The 23,873-nt window shown below is 36.6% G+C and overlaps 1 protein-coding gene across 2 annotated transcripts; it reads left to right on the forward strand.

Moving 5' to 3' along the window:
- The first annotated feature begins 3,038 nt into the window (after positions 1–3,038).
- LOC141905694 (uncharacterized) lies at positions 3,039–21,860 on the forward strand. 2 transcript variants are annotated; one of them, XM_074794671.1, is made up of 9 exons: positions 3,039–3,166; positions 3,692–3,754; positions 4,700–4,765; positions 5,420–5,468; positions 5,566–5,655; positions 6,021–6,092; positions 13,521–13,697; positions 15,772–16,707; positions 20,022–20,147. In XM_074794671.1, the coding sequence occupies exons 1-8, from the start codon at positions 3,151–3,153 to the stop codon at positions 15,899–15,901; spliced, it is 663 nt and encodes a 220-aa protein (XP_074650772.1). In that variant the 5' UTR covers positions 3,039–3,150; the 3' UTR covers positions 15,902–16,707; positions 20,022–20,147. The 2 variants fall into 2 exon arrangements, with proteins under 2 accessions (XP_074650772.1, XP_074650771.1); XM_074794670.1 differs by lacking the exons at positions 3,039–3,166; positions 3,692–3,754 and adding exons at positions 20,239–20,409; positions 20,534–21,860 and having other exon boundaries at positions 4,681–4,765; positions 15,775–16,707.
- Positions 21,861–23,873: the final 2,013 nt, after the last annotated feature.

Here is a 23,873-nt window from a genome sequence, read left to right on the forward strand (position 1 = left end):
TTTTATTCTACAATAAAGATAGAAAAGCTATGCAACAATCATCGGTAGAAAATCAAATTATACCTACTGAATTACATGATGAATATATGAATAAATCAAAGAATAATAAATAATTGGTTCTCGGGTTAAACGACGTATACTTGATGCGATTGAAGACATGACGAACCTCCGTCGATGACATGGTCATTTCTGTTTAAATTCGACGAAAAACTGTTTTTGGCGGGAAAATTCTTAGCTCTTGCGTATATAATTGCAATGACCTCGATTGGGGGGCGTCGTCTCTACGAGCGAATGTGATTGGCTGTTTTTGGGTTATACGGGGAATTCCGGCGCTACTAAAATAATTATGGGGAAGCCATTTATGGCGAACGTTTCATTGGACTAGGTGCGAATTTTAAATGCTCATTGCTGGTGGGAATATAATTATTTCACATATCGCCATAGGTATTGTTTCATTTTAATACCCGGTGATTGTGTTGATTGAGATTGAAGTGAAGCGAACGTTCACTACACAAGGCTGCAAATTAGAACATAAATATGAAAAATAATGAAATATGAACATTTTGGAACAACATGCAGGACCCAATGATGTAAGCGGGCAGGTGATGGATCAAGCAGACAGAGATACTCCTGCCACAACAATTTTATTGTCCAATATTGCGTCTGATACCTTTTCGCTGGGCGCAGCCGTGGGCGCAGCCATTTCGAATATATAAATTAAATTAGTATTGTTTATACTCGACGCATGCGGACTGATTCTGAAACCGGCAGCATTGCCACAGGATTAGGCGCACACTCAGGCGAACTTGCCACGCGGTGTCAAAAATATCAAACAAGTTTGATGTCGGCGTCAAAGCCGACGCCTGAAAATATCACCTGCACACTAGGTGGAATAATGGCTGCTTACAGTGTGCAGGCAACACTACAAAGGCCGTCCCTTCGTGAGGTTAAATGGAGAATCCAATAGGGTTACAAACCAAGGTCCTAATGATGTAAACATACAAAAAGACAAACAAGCAACCATCAGCCTCAGTGACACCAATGCCGGCATCGCTCTGTGTGACGTTTTGCATGCGTACGTTTGTCCGGTTGATCTACCTATAATGCATCAGAGTATTTTGCATTCAGAAAGATCGTTCTGTTTTTGTTTTCATTATTCAGCAACAGTTCATGCAAGAAAAACCAGTCAGTCTAGATTACCCTTACAGTTATATGTTGAATACGAATCTTGTGTAGGCGAAAGTGCCGAAATTGTTGTATTAAATGGATTTTTTTATACAAATCTTTATTGATATAAATCTCTTGGCTGGGACATGATGGAAACATCAGAAAAAAATTAGTTTCATCTTGAACAGAATCGCGGTTTAACAATACAAATAGCGTAGGTTAAATCATTTGGCAAAAAAATGAAATTCATTCAATTCTTAAGTTTGTGGCCCTCAATCAACATCGATGTAAAGCATTAACCACTTATTACCTTACCACAGTATAATCTACCAATGCTTCAAGGCCCATGGTCCTCTTTGTTTGTTGCCCTTTTCTGAAGTTTAGCAATATAGTAATAGTAATTTATTTTCATCATCAATTTGATCGAAACATAATTACAAATACAATGCACAACGAATAGGTAGATTATTGATGCCCATAAGGTTTTTTGGCAATTTGAACATGCTCTTTCTGGAATACTTGGCAATATACTATTGAGTCGTGTCTGTTCCTATTTAGGAAGTTATTTTGGTAATATAGATTGGAATTTTTGGAAATATATTTTGCGCTTACAGGATTTCTATACATTTGTTTCTATATATTAATTTTTAGTGCTCTTTTCTGAATAATTGGCAATATGACATGCCCTTAAGGATTTTTGGCAATTTGAACAATTTTCGTGAATATTTGACACTATTATTGAGACAAATTAAAGTGGGCGCACGTGCCACAGGTGTGACCCCCTGTATCTGTCCCTGGATTGCTATAGGCCTAATAAGACAATTGAACACTGTGGCGCTAGCAAATGGTACTTACCTTTCCCACACATTGAATTCAATTTGAATATTTTTCATGAATTTTTATGAAAAAGGGATCTCTCGGAAATCAATTAACACTAGAGATCATCGTCAGTTGTGACGATACACCTGACGATCATCTTTTGTATCATTTTTATGGTCGAAGACCATATAGGCATTGTCGCTAGTAAAAATCATGCCGTAGTATCTTTTCTGCCATGGATATAGTCCCATAATGCTGTATCATATAGAACTGATAATCCAATGAAAGATGGTCTGTAACACGTTATTTGCCTGTATCAACACGTCATTTGCCTGTATCCAAGATCCTAGCTACGACTATCATGGCCTGTTGTTCTTAGGTTCCAAAAATCATGATCAATTATGGAAAGTTTTGAGGCGCATGAAGGGCCTACATGTCAGTGAATTGTCTGTATCGGTTTTATCTGGCAATGAAGTGTTATTCTCATCATTATCCTCACAGGTGCTCGCGTACTGATACCTTCATACGTAGTTCATAGCAACTGCACAGTTTGTGGTTTATACCGGAGAGGATCGTAAGTGTTGTCTCTGCAGGGTTTGTCGGTAGCTAGCCTGGATTTATTTCTTGAAAGCACTTTGAGTGCGGGATTTTCTTCATGAAAATTACCAGTAATGCGAATATGCTGTACTCTCGGGAATAGCCCAAGTCAGCACATATAGTAGTATGGAGACACTAGTGCTGTATATGCACAGCGAGGTAAGCAGCTGCGTCCCGCCTCGTATATAAACACAGGCCGACTCGGATTGACTGATGAAAAATAAACTTAGGCGCACGGTTCCCACGATCGTTAAAAGATAGTCCATTACTCTTTATCGGGGAAAAAATTGTACAAGCCTACACTGTATCCATGCCAAGATGAAAGCATAAGACGTGAAGCCTAAAGGGGGAAGTTCTGAGGATTTTTGGAGCCATTTTAAGTGCATTCTTATGTTATGTGGTCTTTGTCGTAATTAAAACTACCGCTTAGTAGTAGTGCCTGTCACGTGAACTTCATTCATTCATTTAAAGCATCACACACACAGTGAACACGGTTCGATTGGCTAACGTGTTGACTATACCATTATGGAAAATAGGATGGGTAGGATCCGTTAAGGCGATTACACTATGCTTTGTAGCGAAGGTAGATATTACCTATGGCTATTACTATTACACAACTTCCTCAGCCATGCATTTTATTTTTGAAACAGATCGTTACATTGAAATGTACTAAAATAAGAACGCTATAATGTCTTTAGAAAATGAACGATCAATTTATTTTCACAAGTCCTCAAAGAATTTTTCAGGATTTGGAGAAAATTGGACCACTTTTGATTGGGGGAAAATGTTGTTTAACAGTTTGTTAAAAAACAGCCTCTCGGAAATCCTCTGATAGAACTGGCATCTCATGCATCCATTCACTGTACTATTTAGTCAATTTTAAACCCGGTCTTTGACCATATGGACCTCATGGTCCTCATGTAATATTTTGATTTGATTAATCCTTGGTTTTTAAACTTAAATCTGTATATAATGGGTTTTTATCTTTATGTTGCCTGTCTTGTCTGTTTTCTTGCTTACCCAAGAGAGACATGTGGCAATGCTACATTCTACTTAGTGTCGAACTGAGTCACACATACATAGTTCATTATTGCTAACCATATTTTAGGAACCACTACCCCACCCCCAGGTAGCGCTGAAAGTTATGACGAGAATGAGTACTATTTTGAAAGTACGTAAGTTGGTCATTAGAGAAATCAGTTATTTGAATAATCTGTCAGCCTATATTAACGACCAACGGCATGTCATGTCAGTGTCATGTCACAAATTGGTAATCCCATTGGAATCTGATTTTAAGATTTATCATACTGGTATAAACCATGTTCATTTTGAAATATGAATTATGAAAAGTAATGTGAAGTAACATCATGAACATCCTTGGTTATACCAGAGGCCTGCCTTTTCAATCTAGGCCTACCTGTAGTTCTGCTGTAATTGGGCTATAAGAGTGTCATGACTAGTAAGAAACTAAGATAGGACCATTGGCATTGTCATGCATATTTGGTGGATTTGCAGTTAAGGTATGTCCAAATCAGATTTTTATACTGAAAATGCAAAATTTGGAAAATCCTAATCTGAATATGTATCAAAATCTTTAGAAAATAGTATAGCCCATCTTAAGGTATGAAGGTTGACATATTCTTCAAATATGGTTCAGATTAAAATTCAATTATGGAAATGAAGAGAGGTAAAAGGGTCTGGTCGATTTTGTTTGTTTCTGGTTTTCTTTCCTTGACTGTTCTTCCTTTGTAAGTTATGATGTTTGTATATTGTATTATTGATTAGTTTCTCACAGCGGAAAACTAAGTAATTCAAGGGAAGTTGTGGATAATTGCTTTGTATTGTAGAAAGGATAAGTGTATAACTGCTTCAAAAAGGGATAACTTTGTTTGCTATTTATTATCCTGTGTTTAAGATGAATCAGTTCCCTTTGTGTTGTTCTTTCCCAATTGTGTCTGAATGTTGGTGACAGTACACCAGTGCCATAACTTTAAAACGAAAATATTTAAACTGTTGGAAATATATTTTGTTATCCATTTTCATAACCCATTCCATCAAAAATGCATTTTTTTGTGTTATTCCATTGACATAGAATGGGAATATTTTTGTTTTCTAGGGGTGCCTCCTCCAGTAATAAGCAGTGCTAATGGCAATTTTCAACCAATGGGACCACCACCAGATGGTAAGTGAATAATTTTTCATTTAGTATTGGTATTGATAAATGTATCATCCGCTGTAGGTTGTTTTTGATTGACATATATTCACTAAGAAGCACGCGAGTCAAATATTTGATGTGAACAATATTTAGAACTAGCAGAAGGGAGTGTTCGGATGAAGCCAAGCAGAAGATTAAAGCATCAAGGCAAGAGTGTGTTTCAGTCTTTCTGGACACACTTCTCCTCTCCTAATCCTGGATCCTAGCAATGAGTCGGGCCCATACCCGGGGAGTTCGACAACTGGTCTAGCTACCTATAGCTCAGCAAGCGTTCTTAGTTTCTGGGAAAAATCTGATAAATTGATAAATAGTATCGCTGTTGTAATTTCATCACTTCTTGTGGAATTGGGGTTACCCATGTTTTTTGGTTCTCGCCACCAGGGGGAGTTGAATATTGAAGTACATACAATTTGCCTATATACGTATATTGGTACCTATGGATATTTTGTAACCACAATCAATTGCAAAATTGTAGCTCATGACATGTTCCATGATTGTGAAGTGTCTTCAGGACATCGGTTGTTGTATATGGTCACCAGGGGGTGCTAAATAGCCGAATATGATACTATCTTCATATTGCCTAGTCCTAGTCTAAAGAGCAATTATAATGGTGTATTTCAGCATTTTATGGAGGCCCTCCTCCGCCAGCCATGGTACCTCCACCAGACAGGTATGTGCTTTCATCTATATCTTTAACTTAAAGCTGTATGAAAGATATGTCACTTCATACTTTCAATCATTCAACTTCTGTTTTTGTTATTTTTCAGAGGTCCAATGCCACCTTTCTATGGTGCTCCACCTCCCAATTTCATTCATCCACCTCAGTTCTCTGGACCGCCACCTCATTGGGAAAAACGGTATGTGTTTGCCTGGCATCAATTCCTCAATGGAAAGAAATTTTCATGATTTGGATGGCAATCTGGCTATGGTTGTACATAGACTGGGCATTGAAATTGACACAAGCATTAAATCGATAATCTAGTCATTATCTACAATTTACAAACAGAAAGCTAAACTGTCAATTCAAAATTGTTCCTTGTGTTTGAATGAAATCAGTACCTGTCTATTAAACCTCGACCTTGGTGCAATGTTGGTTTTGGTTCTAATTGATCCTAATTCCCAGGTTTTGGGGCAAATTATATGTAGCTTTGGATGAAATATGTTAGACTATGTTTGGTGTGAAAGTAAATGTGCTATGGATCTGTTCGTTGATTTACTACAGGTCACCAGGTCGTGAATCGCCTGTCCGAGATTGGGACTTTAATAAAAGCCGATCACCAGGCTGGAGTAGTGGGTAAGGCTTAATTTCCATCGCTTTTGTAAATGTCTTGAATTCCGCATTTTCTTTATCTATCAGTATCTGTCGCTTTCAATCTTTGAGAAAAGTCCATCATTTCCTGCTAAAATGCCTGAGATTTTTCAAATAATGTCTTGCCTAATGCTAATTTTACTCAAAAGTAGCGGTAGGTTTCCTAAACAAATTATATGTTGTTTGCCAGTTTCACTTTAACAGTAGTAATCTCTGTATGGATTTTAACACATTAGCACATAGGAATTTCACTATGTAGCGTCAATTACTCTTCAGAAAATCAAATAGAAACCCACATTTACGACATTACAGTAGATCATTTCCAATTATTTTCATGTAAAATTTCATGTTCATGTTATTTTGTAAACACAGTATGCTCTCATGATATATAATTTGATGAGGTGGCCCACCAAAATCACGACCTTTTGTCCCCTGAAAATTCATCCAGACTTACTGATACAAATGAGTGCTCAGATCATTTTCATACTCCAAATACATGTACTCTAAAATTTCAAATTGGACCATGTTGATTTCTCTACACAAATTTGACTTCTTAGGTGTCTTGTTTATCCTAAGTTAATAGGTTTGACATTTCTATGTCAAGACAAAAAAAGAGTCAGGGCCGATCTGGGCACCTTGAGGAGTAATAGGCAGGGCCTATGCTGGCAGCTTGATAGGGCTTATAGGTAAAGTTGTTCTACGTGTAGTCATGTAATTCATTTCATTTGGAAGTTGTTTTATGATGATTAGCTAGTAATAGATGATTAGTTAATAAAGATGATTAGTTAGTAAAATCTAACAAACTTGATTTGATCATGTATTGACATGACACTTCTTACTGTCAGTCACTGTCAATTGGATTAAGATTTACAAAGTGTGAGACATTTTTAATTGGTAATTTGTATGGCAAAATGCATTCTATCATTGTCATACATCCTGTTATGGATTTAAAAAAACAGGCTAAACTGACTGAGGCTGTCTTGAGGAAAAATTAGATTCTTGCTATAGTAGACTCCTCTCAACTCACATTCATATGGACCAGAAAAAAATCATTCCGTTTAGCGGCATTCGAGTCGGAGTTTTTGATGAAAGAGGTCATAAATTATTAAGAAATTAACCCTCAATGAACCATTCTGTATCGACTCTACATGGCTCGTTTGACAGTGGGATACAAAATAAAAGTAAATTCTACTTTTTACCTTCATGACGTAGTCATGAAGGTTATAAGATGGTAGCGAGTCGATGATGTCATTTTCGTGTCACCGCTTATAACTTGTTGGTGGAGTTCAGACGAAGATTTGTCAAACGAATAAATACTTTAATCATATTAATGCAGAGTGTAAAATTCAGCTTTTTAGCCCACTTGGGACTTAAGTCCCAGCGGGCTATTGCATTCACTTTTCGTCTGTATACGGAATCCAGTTATTTTGGGAAGTTTTTCAGACGCTTCAATGTAATGTCTTTATATTTGGGTTACACATGTATCTACCCTAGACACATCTTCAGCTCAAAAACTGGCCCTGTCAGAATCAAGATGGCCGACTGGCAGCCATTGTTGTTCACCAAAATCAGCACTTTTTACACATTATTGAACTTTTTGAAGGAAATATTGAAGACACTTCGATCAATTACCTTGATATTTTGTATATATTTGAATTCACCAAGGGTCCAGCAGGATAAGAATAATTGGGTCGATCGGACTCAAGATGGCTGTCCTATGACCTTTTTTGTGCCCTAAAGTGTCAATTTTGGCCCGAATTCCGATTCCTTTAGTTTCCTGCTGGTTTGCCATTTATCATTGCAATTTGTGATGGGTCTTCTTTTGAAAGGGATCTTTTATACCTGATACAGGTATTTCTGATCAGCAGCAATCTTGGTATCATCAGTAGTCATTCATTGTGGAAAAAAGTTTTTCCCTATTTTATCGACACCTATGCATATTCTTGTTACCGCCATTGTAGAAATTAGAAATTGTAGCTCATAGCATGTTCTATGATATTGGTGAGTGTCAATGTCATTAGTATTCTATATGGTCACCAGGGGGCATTGAATGATATGATAACTTAGTATTTCTACATTATATTTGTACCTATGCATATTTTGTTAGCAAAATCAATTGCAAAGTTGTAGCACATGACATCGTCTATGATTGTGGTGAGTTTAAGGAGATTTGTTATTCTATATGGTGACCAGGGGGCGTTGAATGGTAGAATAACTCAGCATTTCCTTATTATATGGTACCTAGGCATATTTTGTTACTATCATCAATTGCAAAGTTGTAGCTCATGACATTTTCTATGATTGTGGTGAGTTTCAAGGTCATTGGGTTTTGCAGATGGTCAACAGGGGACATTGATTAGTAGAATAACTTAGCATTTCCATATCAACTTGGTAACGAGGCATATATTGTTATCACAATCAATTACAAAATCGTAGCTGCTGATATGTTGTATGATATCGTATATCGTCACCAGGGGCGTTGAATATTGAAATTGTTAGATTGTTGAGCATTTGAAACAACTTCCCAAGTGGGCATGGCGTCCCTGGACGAGCGAGTGCGTCCACTTTTTGGTGGTACGGTTTTTTATGCAAATAGTGGTGCCGATTCCCGGGAGATTCCTCATTAACATGGTTCCCTATGCAACAAGCAATCAGAGCTTCGCGCACCTGTAACATAGTCCTGTGGATAGACTGTTTAGTAACACATTTTCCTTGCCAAACTTGTATTCTAGACGTTTTGGCCCCACTTTCGCGGATGAGCCACCGCACAGGATTTCCGCAAAGCAGCAGAAACAAACATGGCCACCTTTTGAATTTTCAATGTTAGAAATTGTACATGAATTTCAATTATTTCAGCTGTTAGGGTTTCAAGGTACAATATAACTAGATGATGTGATATGGCATTGTTAATAAATGATAATGCCGCAGTGAAGCCAGTCACGAAATGTTCCGATTGAGTGAACAGCAGTCAGAAACATATGAATTAGGGTAGTTACATAACTATTTGCAGTAAAGTACAGACAAAACATGAAGCCTTAATGGCCGTTTACAAAAACATTCTAGCAATCAGAATTGAAAGATAATAATGATATACAACTTTAAATTTGTTGCCCGCACACTTGCGACAACGACGCTGCTATACGATACTGTGCTGCCACTTTTATCAATCATGTGGTCATAGAAAATGGCAGCGCCCATTGCAGAATTATCTTGTTCCGAAAGTGAAAAGATGTCAAAATAACTTTACTGACAAGGCAGTCACATTCCGATAGTCATTCCTAAATATCAAGACTGCCATCTAAACTTAATGGCAATCTACATCTTAGATATTGATTGTCAATGACTTATATATGCTTTTAGCATTTTGTCCATTTTCTGGATAGTTACAAACAAATTAGAACATAAAAATGAAAAATAATGAAATACGAAAATTTTCATGCGGGACCCCACGATCTACACGGGCGGGTGATGGATCAAACAGACAGGGATACTCCTGTCACAACAATTTTATTGTCCAATACTGCGTCCGATTCCTTTTCGCTGGGCATTTCGAATATATAAATTAAATTAGTATTGTATATACTCAACGCATGGGCACTGATTCTGAAACCGGCGGCATTCCCGCAGGATTAGGCGCACACTCAGGCGTACTTGCCGCACCACGCCAAAAATATCAAGCAAGTTTGATGTCGGCGTCAAAGCCGCAAGCGGCAAAAAGGGCTGAAAATATCACCCGCACACTAGGCGCTTTTGACGCCGGCAGCTTTGTTGTGGCGGCTTTGGCGCTAGTGTGCGGGGGGCTTTAAGTTAAAATTATGGCCATTTCTAAAATTATAGCAAAATTATATTATAATTTGTAGTCAGTGCGGAACGTTTGGTTTTGGAACAATGATGAGGGGTGGTAGGTAGTCGTTCAATTCAAGTCATGATTTACCACATGTTACTTCCGTGTTGTTGAAAATCTCGCGAGAATGGCGCAACATAGAAACTGGCAATAAATGCCAAATATCATACATATTTGTTATTACATACTCATAACTTACTGTACGGAAATAGTTGTTGGTGCTAGCACAGGAATTTTGCAAGGTGGGAGCACCGTACGCCTTGCAGTTAAGGCATCAGCTGCTGTAACTTTCAATTTCATGTCAAACTTTTCAGAATATTGATTACAAAATCTGGTGTCAGTGATTAAAATTGTCAACAGCATTTTAAAGAAATTTAATAGACAGCATTTTGAAGCCGTTGGTACAATGATACATCAAAGGCTATGTACTAACACATCGTCGGCAAAAGCCGTCAATTGCCGTCGTGAAATTCGAACCATGACCAGTGCTTATTTTGGTAAATAAAACGTGCGTATGAATATGCAGATGAATTTTACGCAATACTTATTTGCATATACAGGGGTGTAGCCACGGATGCGACAACTGCGACATATGTCGCACCAATAATTTAAAAACCCATTATGCTAAAACGTCATAATAAACGTTATTCTGTATTTACATGGGGGGGGGTATCAAGTTCTTTCGAAGATGTCAGTGGTGCTAATTTACAGAGGCATTGGTAATGCACATGAGACTTTCGGTGTAGGCCACATCCAACCCAGTGACTCCAGCGAGTTTTGTTTATAGTGTTTACGGTATCACATCTGGACCATGCACCTCACAGTATCAAAGTTGCCGAATTCAGAAGACTTTTTTCATATTACTTTACAGTGACTCAAACCGGTATTCTTCTGGTTATATTTCACTGATTCTGTAGGTGTTTTTTGTTCATGAAAAATGAACCATAATAAGGGATTTGACCAAAAAATTCTGCTCAAGTGCCGAGACATGGAAACCGAGAAAATCGAGAGAGTACCGGTATTGATGTGCAATAAGCTAACATCAGTTAACTATTCATCAATAAATGGTCAAGGGCAGATCCAGCCTACCACTTGTATCGAGGGGTACTCAGATTTGCCCTGCTATTTTTCTAGTTCGTGATTTTGACAGGCTCTTGTACTAAAATGAATGTTTTATTCCGGGCAAGTATTCTGGAAGTAGTATAGAAAATGGTCTAAATGAATCTAAACGAAAATAATTAACTTCAAGGGGGGTAGACTTTATACCCCAAATATGCTTAAAGATTGCATCTCAGAGCCTTGAAAAATCAAAATTTTCTGGGGGAGTGCCCCCAGGTCCGTTTTGTGCTATGATATAGTTGCCATTCCAGTTCAGCAGGACTCAGAAACCGCTCTGGGATGGTGAAACATCTGGATCCGTCCCTAGACCAAAGATAACCTTATAGGCATTATATTATCTACAGAAAAATTATTCAAATATCAGCTCTCATAGCCATCAGAACGCATCTCAGACGTTTTAATGTTAAAAATTTTCTTGTGGGAGGGCCCCCAAACCCCCCTTCTAGACATCGAGCCTTCGGCGCTCGTTTGGATGTGCGCTCCAGATTGTCGCACCATTGAATTTTAGGTGGCTACGCCCCTGATATATAAAACACCAAAACAGGTGAACTAGTATAAATTAGGACATATGTAATGTACCTTACAAATTGCATCCCTATATCCTTTTCTGAAATATTTTAAACTTTGTCAAGTATCTCATATCTCATAAGGCTGTGGTAAACCTCTTGGCCCATGGGCAATTATTTAACTTGGTTGCCGTACACCCACTAATTACACCGAAAGGTTTGCAAGTTTCTTGCTCTTCCAATATGGCTATGGTGGGTATTTTGAATTCCTTGTTAGTGCTCATGACACTTCAAATGATAAGCAATTTTCTGAAGGTTGGTAACAATGTCCATGGATTACTCATATCGAAATTCACCGTGCTCACATCTCAAAATGGCCTCCAAGGTGGACATCTTGAATTAATCATTAGTGCTGTACACACATCTAATAAAATGCGATTTCTTTTAAACTTGGTGGGTGTAACGGGGAATTCCGGCGCTACTAAAATAATTATGGGAAAGCCATAGAATGGCGTACGTTTCATTCGACTAGGTGCCGTATACGTTCCGATTTCAAATGCTCATTGCTGGTGAGGATGTAATTATTTCACTCATCTGCCATAGGTATTGTTTCATTTTAATACCCGGTGATTGTTTTGATTGACATTGAGGTGTATGCGAATATTCACTTACACGAGGCCTCCACATGCACGCGGAGTGCTACACCACACACACACACAAGCTCGTACAGTACACTACTAAGGGTGATGCTGTAACACGTGCACGTTTGACATGAAAATAGGCTGAATAATCGTAGCAGAAGATGAGCGCTGTGTTTTCTGTTCGATAGAATTTTGTAATTTCTTGTGACCTGAATATTGTAGTGGTAAATTCCAGGATTTAAAACGATCTAATAGCCGATTTCTTCTGTACCGGTATTTTAGCTTCCGTCGCCAACATTGGAAGAGGTTTCCAAAACCCAATATTCAGCCACCCTCTGATATGTGACATCATATGAATTTCAGGCCATCCCAAAATAATGGTCTGTTTGCCGTAACCCAACCAACCCGACTCTACGCGAATCCAAAACTTTTTTCTGGGATTCATTGAAATAAATTTTATCTTTGATAAAAACGGCCGACCGACCCACTGCCTACTATGAGCTACGTATTTTTGAATTCAAGTGTGCATCGTGTGAAAAAATGCCTTGACATGTGGCCTAGTTTAAGTTTTCCAGGAAACTGACAGTGTTCCAATAAGCTGCCATTCATTCTAATGCTGGTAACGTAAAAGCGCGCACATATTCAATGTACTGTTTCATTTTTAACACAGAGATGACGCTCTGGGCGAAGTTATAATTTTAGAATAATTCTTGAAATCTACGCTATTAGACAAATTACCCGTGCACAACGTAGATGATTTTTTTGCGATATTGTTTCCATGAAAAAAAGCCCAAAGGTGAAAAAAAATTTTTTTCTTTACCAAAAATCTTGCCAAAAAAAATTTCTACCTACCTACCGACTCATCCTGAAAAGTTGAGTCAGTGTTGCGGCAAACAGACAATTATTTTGGGATGGCCTTATTTGAATATTTTTTCATATTGTGAAACATATTTTTTTTAAATATAAAATAGTTTCCCTGCCGTGCCTACCTGTACCCTTCAAAATTTTGGACGTGGACCGTAAACAAATGTATATCTTTGGTCGTATTTGACTACAAAAGATTCTTTGAGAAAGATAAAATACAATATAAACTTGTGGAACTTTGAAGTCACGAATTAAAAAGATTTTTCAAGCAATGCCCTTATTCCAAACAACCTCTAGCTTTCAAGGTAAACCACACTTCGCCCATGGGCAATTTATTTAACATATCAGGGTCATGTACATGGTATTCCGCCATGTTTTAGTTTTTTACTGTATGCAATTCTGATATTATATTAAGGATACCATTCTCTTTGTTGTGTAGGTCAGAAGAGGATGTGAGATATCGACGAGACAGGGAGAGAGATCGTGATTACGATCGAGATCGCAGCAGCTATCGTAGAGACAGGGATACATCGGATTCCAGATCAAAAGAACGTGAAAGAGATAGAGACCGAGATCGAAAACACCGGGACAGGCCAGAAAGAGAACATAAGCGAAGGTATGGTAGAATAGAACTCGAAACAGAGGTGTTGCTGTGGCTATGTACTTCTGGTGTTTAGTGTGCTTTACTCCTTTTCAGTCCATGACCATAATTTGTAATGAAGTACAATGATTCTTTTGTTAGTAATTTTGGATAGATCAGAAGGGAAAAAGACAAGGGCCTTTTAGAATATTGATTCATTTGTTATGGAAACCCCTAACTTGGCACTCAGTCTGACAAGTAGAACTTTTAAGGTTCACAAAGAAAACAGTTTGCTTTGAATAGAAATATCCTCAAAAAGCATATTTTAAATGATTAAACTCTAGCTTGAACATAAGAATGCCTGTTCTTGAGCAGACATATAAGCATGTTTAAAGTCTAGTACTTTTCATTGGCAGAAATGAATTAAAATATGAATTTTTCAAATGCAATTAGTATTGAATGAACAAATTGGAAAAAGTAAAGAAAATTATTTCTCCCAATTATTGGAAAATTACCCCTAAAATTTTGGATCCTGTTCTAGAAATAGAATCAATTTGTTATGAGCTATGTACACCGATCCATCCATCGAAAAAAATCACTTCCGTATATCACAATAACTCGTGTAATCAATCCGATTACCGTAATATGAACAAAATTAGCATGAAAATGGAAAATTTCCTTCCGATGACATAACACATAAACATAGACAGAGACACACCCATACCCTTGCATTACAAACATTATGTTTACCGCAAGGCAGAAAGGTCCCAACAGATATGGATATTGCCAACCAGACAGTAATTCCATAGAATAGATGTCCCGCACCTGGAACCTAATCGCAATAGAAAAGATAGTTCTGCCACTCTTATACTTATAATTACATAGTTTTGCGATAAAACAGAATTACATGTACTTCATTGGACCTAAAAATGTATTGATTATATAAGCCTTAAGAAGGTATATGTAACGAATGCGGTTGATTGTTCAATAGGGTATTATAGTATATAGTATAGATAGGTATATCACGGTTTATGGTGTGCTGACCTAGACGTATCGGCCCCACTCCGCGCGGTTGTGCCACCGCACGGGATTTACGCGAAGCAGCATACACAAACATGGCCACTCTCTCAATTTTCAATGATAGAAATCGTGTGTGCATTTCAATTATTTCGGCTGTTAGGGTTTTAAGGCACAATATAAGTTGATGATGTGATATGGGGATGTTAATTAATGATAATTCCACAGTGAAGCTAGTGACGAATGGTGCCGATTGAGTGTACAGCTGCCAAAAACACTGAAATGTGCGTAGTTGCGTAACTATTTGCAGTGAATTGCAGACGAAACATGAAGCCTTAACGGCCGTTTAAAAAAAATTATATCAATCGCAATTGTAAAATAAAAATAGATAGAACCTAAGTTAAAATTCTGGCCATTTCTAAAATGTTATTACTTATTTTTAGTCAGTGCCGAATGTTTATTTTTCCAACATTAATGAGGGGTGGTAGGTAGTCATGCAATTCAAGTCATCATTTATTACACGTTACTTCCGTGTTGTTGAAAATCTCGCGAGTCCTGGACCAAACCCCATTGAACAATGTGATCTGTGTGCTGGCCACAAATGCACACAGATCACACTACACTACCCATTACACACTCCAGTACCCACAGCTTTCATATATCCATCCAATGATTTAGAGTTTCTTCCTGGATAGATTTCTACATGAGCATAGCTCGTGAATCATCATGTACGCCAACGTCAACTGTTGCCAGGGCTACCATAGGCACACGCAAGCTATTTAAACTTCATTGGAAGTCAGATAGAGGGCATATGGGGGTACTGAATGTATGTACTTTTTACGCACACCATAGGCATGCATGGTTTTAAATGACATTCGGATATGACAAAGTTTCAATGGTATATACGTATACCTTATTTGGGTTATAACGTATAAATTATCTGGTCGCGACTGATGCGTTACATCTTAGGTAGACTGTAACATGTTAATAATTCTTGCCAGTCAAATTGATAAAAATAATGAGTTGTTTCTTTGATAAATTGTACGATGTTGATTCTGTCATTATCATTCATGAAATTTCTTTCATGTTTTAGTAGGAAACACGAGGATTCTGATGAGGAACGACGTCGCAGACATAAGAAAAGCAAACGATCGAAACGCGAGAAAGATGATAGCAGCGGAGGAGGAGAATCAAATAAAGATCCATCTCTTCCACCTGAATAATGGAAATAATTGAAAATGCTAGAGTGAATATTCTATGGACTATGGATGAAATAAGGACTATGAATGAAATATTTACAAAGGCATTTAGCGTAGGGAATGTCAACCTCGGTTATTCTGTCCCTGCTGTATCGTATAAGTGCTAAATATATAGATTGGTTCCATTTTTAAGAAAGTCGAATTCATACTTCTTAATTTCTATTCCGTAGACAAACATGTGATCCCATTATTCGATTTCTATGTGCAACTTTTTGTGTAATCCATATCAGCTTATAACGTCTGTAGTGAAAAACAGTGTATAGACAGACCACCGTTGTACGCTATCAGTCATTGACCTCTATTTAATGATGGGTGCCTGGATTCTTATTAATTTCAAACATTTGTAGCCACACGACATAAAGTACGCAATTTAACAATCTGTAAACATGAGTTATAGAGGCTATGCCGTATAGTACCTTATATCACCAAATCCATACCAAAATAAGTTGATCCCGAGTAATATAGATTAGGTTGACCGAGGTTGATCGTAATTTCATTGCTTTAACATCATTGAACTTTTAAGTATTGTATGTAAACAATGTGCATATGAATTGTATATACCAGGTAGATTCAAACAACATATTTATTTTCTTGTTTCAAAGGTTTTCCCTCTCAACAAGAAGTTTGTTGCTCATGGTCCTTCGGGATTAATTATCATGTTGACTGCCAGCTTGATAATATGGTGCTGCCCCCCCAGGTGCTAAACGAATACACGTGGGTTGGCATTGGAGCTGTTACATAGTCAGCCTTTGTTCCAAATTGACCAATAGGTAGGATGTAGTTTGTTCATGTTGCCAGCCATACAGGAAGTGTCATTCCTCTGTGGCAGAGTGCAAATATCTTTTGCAGATGTGATGAATCTTTACGAATATATTCGTAGCCGGGACTGGTGACAGAACTGGGAGTACAAATTAATTCGTAGCTGGCACTCAATGTGTTAAATGTGAATGCTGAACTGACCTCTTTTCATTTTACAGGAGAAATGCTTCCACTCTCCTCTCTGAGTATAAACTCCTAATTCCACCAGCCTGGGTTGGGTAGATATGGGGAGGAATGGAGGTAGGCGTTGCTTTTCGACAAAAGGCTTTTCGACAAGCAATGTGACGCCTACCGACGCAACTGGGTTTATCAACGATTAGCGGCCTACGAGAGGCCGCCAGTTGCTGCTCTATCGGTTCGACATAAGCCGGCTTGCGATGGCAACCCGACGCCTACCGACTCGTCGCAAGCTGTATCCAGCTAGTTGCCCATGTTCTACTCCGGCCTAAGGTAGGCGGACAGTTGCTATCGATCGCAACTGACATAAGCTCATCTGCGACGTGACGGAACTGAGCGCAGGGGTTCCAGCCAATAAGAGACCGCATATACATAGTTCAAATTATCACCGCTAGTTAGCGTCATTCGTAATTAGTCATAAACTTTCAAATTGGAGTAGTTCAAAATGTAAATGCTTTAAAAATGCTTTTTCACTTGACCATTTGAGCTGTTGCAGTTGCTAGTAATCGCAAACCGACGTAAGCAGGGAAGCAACTGGGAGGATCTCGTATCCCGCTAGTTGGCCTCAGTTGCTGCGAATCGGAGCGCAGCCGACATGAGATGGGCTGCGATTGCGGTTGCTCTCAGTTGCGTCGGTAGGCGTCACGTTGTTTGTCGACATAAGCCAGCCTTTATAGCAGAAGATGAGCGCTGTGTTTTATGTTTGATAGAATTTGTAATAAATTGTAATTTCTTGTGACCTGATAATACTAAGCAGCAAACTATAGTTATTGGTTGAGGTCTGAATATTTTAGTAGTTAAATCCACGATCTACTTACATACGCCGATTTTTTACGGTACCGGTATTTTAGCTTCCCCGGCCATACATTGGAAGAGGTTTCCATGACTCAATATTCAGCCGCCCTCTGATTGGTGACATCATATGATTTATATTGTAATATTTTTTCATATTGTGAAAAATATTTTTGTCACCGTAAACAAATGTATATTTTTGGTCTTATTTGACTACAAAATAAGTCTTTGAAAAGATAAAATACAATATAAACTTCTAGAATTTTGAAGTCACGAAATAGAGTTAGGTTTTTCAAGCAATGCCCTTGTCCCAAACAGCCTCTAGCTTTTTCAAGGTAAACTACATTTTGCCCATGGGCAATTTATTACTATTCTAATCATTTGATTACTGTTCTATAATTCTCGAGATACGACGGGGCCAGTTAAAGTACGAAATATGAAATGAAATTAAGAAATACGAAACGAAATTGTAAAATTTCATTTCGTATTATCCTCCGATAGACTGGCCGCCTGTCCAATTTTGCGCCACCTGCATTCGCAGTCAGAATAGGACAGGTTTAACCCGTCCGCCATCTCCCGTGGAATATACGGATCCAATCAGATTAAAGTATTTTATCACGGGAACAATGTAACATGGCCGCCTACAGAGTGTCTTGATTTACTTTCCATGGGCCTCTTAAAAGTCGACTTTTAGCTCTCGAGGAACGGGAGAGCTATTACGAGCGTGTCGGCATCGTGTCGTGTATGTTTACGGTGAACCAAAGCACACCAATTTTACAGTCATTGAGTTAACTAAAGATCCAATTACTGGGGTCAATACGCTGCAAAAATAAATCTGGCAACTTTGTATTCAAGGTTATTTCACATTATATTGGGTTGAATGGTGATAGAAGCTGATCACAATAATATCAAGATTTTTGAATAATATTTTATCAATAATTCGTACGGATGAATTCATTTTTTACAAGGTGAATAAATATGCGGATGACTACATCAGTTGGCGTGAACGGGCACCTTGCACCAAGGGTCGGTACCGTAGCGGTCTTAAATTTGGAAAGTCAATGGGAGTCTTTAAATTTGAAAAGTTAGCAGACAATGGTCTTGAAAGCCTTAAATTTTTACAGTTGAAACCAAAATTATCGCCGAGTTGTATGGCATTGTGGCGTGCTTTTATTCATTTACTGCAGACGGCGACAGTTGGCATCTCGAGATTCCTCATTAATGGGGTGCATCGCAACAACCAATCAGAGCTACGCGCACATGCTACGAGTCCCGTCGATGGACTGTTAAGTAACACATTTTCCTTGCCATCTTGTATTCTAAATCTATATTGTATGAAAATAGAAATATTAATTTGAAAATATTTTGCATTCTAAAATGGATTTTTGGTGCACCAGTGCTTATTTTGTTGAATAAAACGTGTGTATGAATATTCGGATGAATTTTACGCACTACCCATTTTATATGCATACAGAAAATACCGAACAGGTGAACAAGTATTGTTTAGGATCAGTTCGACACGGCTTGTCCATAGCGATCCCGTCTTCGTATGGGCATCGTGTGGGGAGAATGAGCATTGTCGCATGGACAGTAAATACGAGTAAAAACAAACGACAAAATTTATATCAGCAACTTTTAATGGCTACCACCGTAACACAACAACAACAATGCGCGTGCGCAAAGGAGGCATGACAGAAGCATGTCGGGAACTATAAATGAGGCGGTAAATTCAAACTTGAATTAAACATAAACTTTCCCGACACACTCCGGCCACGCGTTTATACAACTGAACATGTAATACAACATAACATTAGTCAAGTGATTGCTCTTTTATGCGTTCCATCGCCCGTATAGCAGCAGCACGTTTGGGTCTTGCAGCTGCTGACACTGGTTGATCGTTAACCCGATCGAAAATCACATCTCGTTCCTTTTCATCACACGACATCTCGAGCGGGTACAGCGGCGATACAGGGCGATTTGTATAACCCTGACTCGTTCTAATACCGGCGACTCGAACTACGCCATCGGGCATTGGGTCCCGGGTATAGTCTTGTCACAACTGCCATCTTCCAATACAGACGGTCTGTATTGTCTGCGTGCACCAGTACAATCTCACCAACCTCGCACAACTACTCCGACGAGGAACGGTCAAGCTCATAAAAAATGAAAAAATAAATTCTCGCACACTCGAATTTATTTTTATTTTTTACTCGCCCGCCCCTTCAACCTTTGATATGAACCCCCATTATCCCTATTTATTACTCTTAAAATTAAATCTAATAAACTAGATTTACAGTTATATTTAGATCAACTGGTTAAAGCAAAGACATTTGTTGAATTATGGAATAGTATTTCACAGAATCAACCACAATTCTGAGGTTTAAATCAGTGGTTAGAAAACCGGCAACTCTATTTGAGCCTTGTATGTATATAATACATAGTTTTTGCTTACTAAAACATCTGTTACATTTCAATTGTAAAGAATTGATTTCATTATGCCTATAAATTCACAGCTGTCAAGCGTTTCCATGACGCCAGACATGTTGAGTCATAATAAACCGCAGATGCATAAGATCATTCTGGAAGGCGCGCCCGAACTGAATAGATGATGTATACAGAACTCATAGGATATTCTATCTCGAAACGCAATTACGAGTTTACAGTTTACAGTTCTAAATCTAAATGTAAGTACCGTTTTTTGTAGTTATCATGAAGTAGGGAAAGGGGGCTATTAAATATGAAACCTTTAAATATATTTATATTTAGTATATACTTTAGATAGCTAGAGTAACCACTAATATCTTTTAGATTAATAAAATGTCATACGCATCAAGAAGCGATAGAGAAACTCAAGATACTCTTTCTGAGGAATCGATAGCAATGGATATCGAACCAATAGAAATTGGCGTAGAAGCACAAGAAACACAAAAGATCAACGAAGAAACTATATAAGAATTTAAAAAACATTAAGACTACTCCAAAAATTCCAATGATTAAATTTAACATTTGTTGATGTAGTTAAATATCTACCGACAATTGAAAAAATGTTTGTAATTATAAATTGTATTTATAGAAATCAAATGATGTATTGGATGAAACGACCGAACATGCATGCGTATTGATCAAAAGGGCGCCTGTATGCCCGCTTTTGATCAGTGCGCATGCGTTTGAATTTTCTATGTTCGGTCGTTTCAATTTTACAAAATAAATATATAATTATGATAGGCGCATGCGTATTAAGCAAAAGCGCACCTGTATGCCCGGTTTTGCCCAGTGCGCATGCGGCACGGATATTGCAAATGGTATGATTTTGATATCAAGGAACCGAAATGACTTATCAAAAGCAGCGAGGAATGAAAAAGGATGACGTTAGTCGAAGAAATGGAAGAGGATTCTAAAATGTTAATCAATTTTTAATAAAAATATATATTATAAATGGAGCCGGAACAATCACAAACTCTCAATATTACAAACAATACTGGCGTTATAAATATTTATCAGAAGACATGTTCTAAATGTAAAATAAATAAACAACTCTCGGAATATTATAATTATAAAACTCAGAAAGATGATAAGCAAAGTTATCGTAAAACGTGTAGTAAACTAAGTGACAAACAAAATTATAGAAATAATACTGAAACACGCAAAGATAAAAATAAGCAATGGAAAGAAAATAATAGAGAACATTATAATGAGTATATAAAATAAATATCATAAAGAAAGATATCAAACAGATCTAAATTTTAAAATGAAACAATGTTTGAGAAATAGATTATCAAAATTATTCAGTAAAGAAACGCATTCAGAAACACTAACAAATTTATTGGATTGTTCAGATGAATTTCTCAAATCATGGATTATATATCAGTTCGACGATAAAATGAATATAGATAATTATGGCGAATACTTTCATATTGATCATGTGTTACCGATATCTAAATTTAACATGAAGGATGAATACAATAAAAAACTAATTTGGAATTGGAAGAATCTAAGACATCTTGAAAAGAAAGAAAATAAAATTAAACATGACAAACTAGATTTACAGTTATATTTAGACCAGTTAACAAAGGCAAAGAAATTTATTGATCAATGGAATAATGATCCAAATAATGAACAATACGTTGAGTCTTAAATAAGTGGTTAAAGATTAATATATCTCAAATAAAAAATATTTAAAAAACAATAACTTCAACTAGCTAGTGAATTCTATTATAATTTTAATATTTTCTTTTGCAATTCTTGTTAACACTAGATTAAATAGATTTTGATAAGATTCGAATAGAAATTCTTTATTTTAACTAAGCTTGTATTTAAAATTCTTTAACTTAACTAGCTAGTATTAAAATATTATATTTTTTTCGCTTTTTTCTCCTATATAAATGTCAAAGAAATCTAATAAGAATAGTATTAATATTGAAAAAACATTAGATGATTTGGGCATTAGTGATAATAAGGATATTCCAACCAAAATTAAAAAATAATATTAATTGTAATATTGATTATGAATACTACTTATATTGTAAGCACCATCTTGAATTACTAATTGCTAGCGGAAAGTGTAAGCAATTTTTAACTAAGATTATTAATTTTCAAGAACTAGATGCCATGAAACCAGATAAAGTAATAAAATATTTTAAGATTTATGAAGAGTCAAGATTAGCTAGAATAAATGATTCTATTTCAGATGGTATTGTCATTTGTTGTTCAAAATTATGTAACCGGTTAATGTCAATTGATGATGAAAATAAATTATATAGTGATTTGAAAAATGACTACTTAGTTATGAGTGAATTACAAAAATGGGTCGGATACGCTTCATTCCAATTAGGATCGGTTATGACATTAATTTCTACTGGTGTCATAACATTTTCGAATATCAAGCCTATGGAATATAAATCAGGTAAGAACGAAACAGATGGGGCCGTACGACACCCAAACGGTGAAACAGAAAATGAATCCGAACAAAAATTAACTAGAATAAATGAGTGATGATGTTGCCGTACGGCACCCACACGGTGATGCCAAGAAAAAGCCTAGATCCGAGAAACAAATTAAATGGGCAAGAGAATTAGATAAAAGATCTGCAGAATTAAAAAAAGCTAAGAAAAAGAAAGGAACTGATATAAATGAATCACCTGATATTAATTCAAATAATAATCCATCTAATGCTTCTAATGCTGGAAGTAATAATAAATTATATATTACAATTGGATAAGTAACAGTTATTATATTCTCTGGTGTAATATATAAATATAAGTATAAATCTGATGATAATGATTCCGATGATCGGAAACCTATTATACCAGAAAATAAATCAAATGATTAAGTCATTGAAACTAAATCTAAATTATTATTAATGGATTAAAATAAGATGAAAAAAGAACAATATTTAAGAGAGTTATATTATAACCCAGAAAGTGAAGTATCATATTCTAGCGTTTCAGAATTATGGGATAAAATTAAATCTGATAAAGAAAATGGTGCCGTATGGCACCCACATGGTGATATAAATATAGTGAATTAAGATTATGGTTACAAAATCAACCAACATATCAAATCCATAAGAAAATGGACAAAACTTATTTAACAAGAAAAGTTATGGTTTCATATATCGATCAACAATGGCAAGCAGATTTAATTGACATGAAGAACTTAGAAGAACACAACAAAGGATATTTCTGGATATTAAATGTTATAGATATATTCAGTAGATACGCATGGTCAATTCCAATCAAAAATAAAACTGGTATAGAAGTTACAAATGCTTTTTAAGAATATATTTAAAGAAGCTATTCCAGGTAAGATACAATTTGATGAAGGTAAGGAATTCTATAACAAACATTTTAAAAAACTATTATCTGATAACGATGTAGAATATTTTTCAACACACTCAGATAAAAAAGCATCTATTATAGAAAGGTTTAATAAAAAATTGAAAACTAGAATGTGGAAATATTTTACTGCTAATGAAACATATAAATATATCGATGTGTTAGATGATTTAGTGAAAGATTATAATAATTCTAAACATAGTTCTATAAATATGAAACCTATACAAACTAGAAAAGAAGATAATTCAGAAATAGTTTGGAATAATTTATATGGTGCGTTTGTTACACATGATTTTGGAGAACATAATTTAAAA

This window comes from Tubulanus polymorphus, chromosome 5, assembly GCF_964204645.1.
Source record: "Tubulanus polymorphus chromosome 5, tnTubPoly1.2, whole genome shotgun sequence".
NCBI classification, from domain to species: Eukaryota; Metazoa; Nemertea; class Palaeonemertea; order Tubulaniformes; family Tubulanidae; genus Tubulanus; species Tubulanus polymorphus.

What these genes read in the sequence shown, in the direction of transcription:
- LOC141905694 (XM_074794671.1), top strand. An exon ending in GAATGAGTACTATTTTGAAA is followed by an intron (nt 3,755 to 4,699) that starts GTACGTAAGTTG and finishes TTTGTTTTCTAG; the next exon opens with GGGTGCCTCCTCCAGTAATA. An exon ending in CCACCTCATTGGGAAAAACG is followed by an intron (nt 5,656 to 6,020) that starts GTATGTGTTTGC and finishes GATTTACTACAG; the next exon opens with GTCACCAGGTCGTGAATCGC.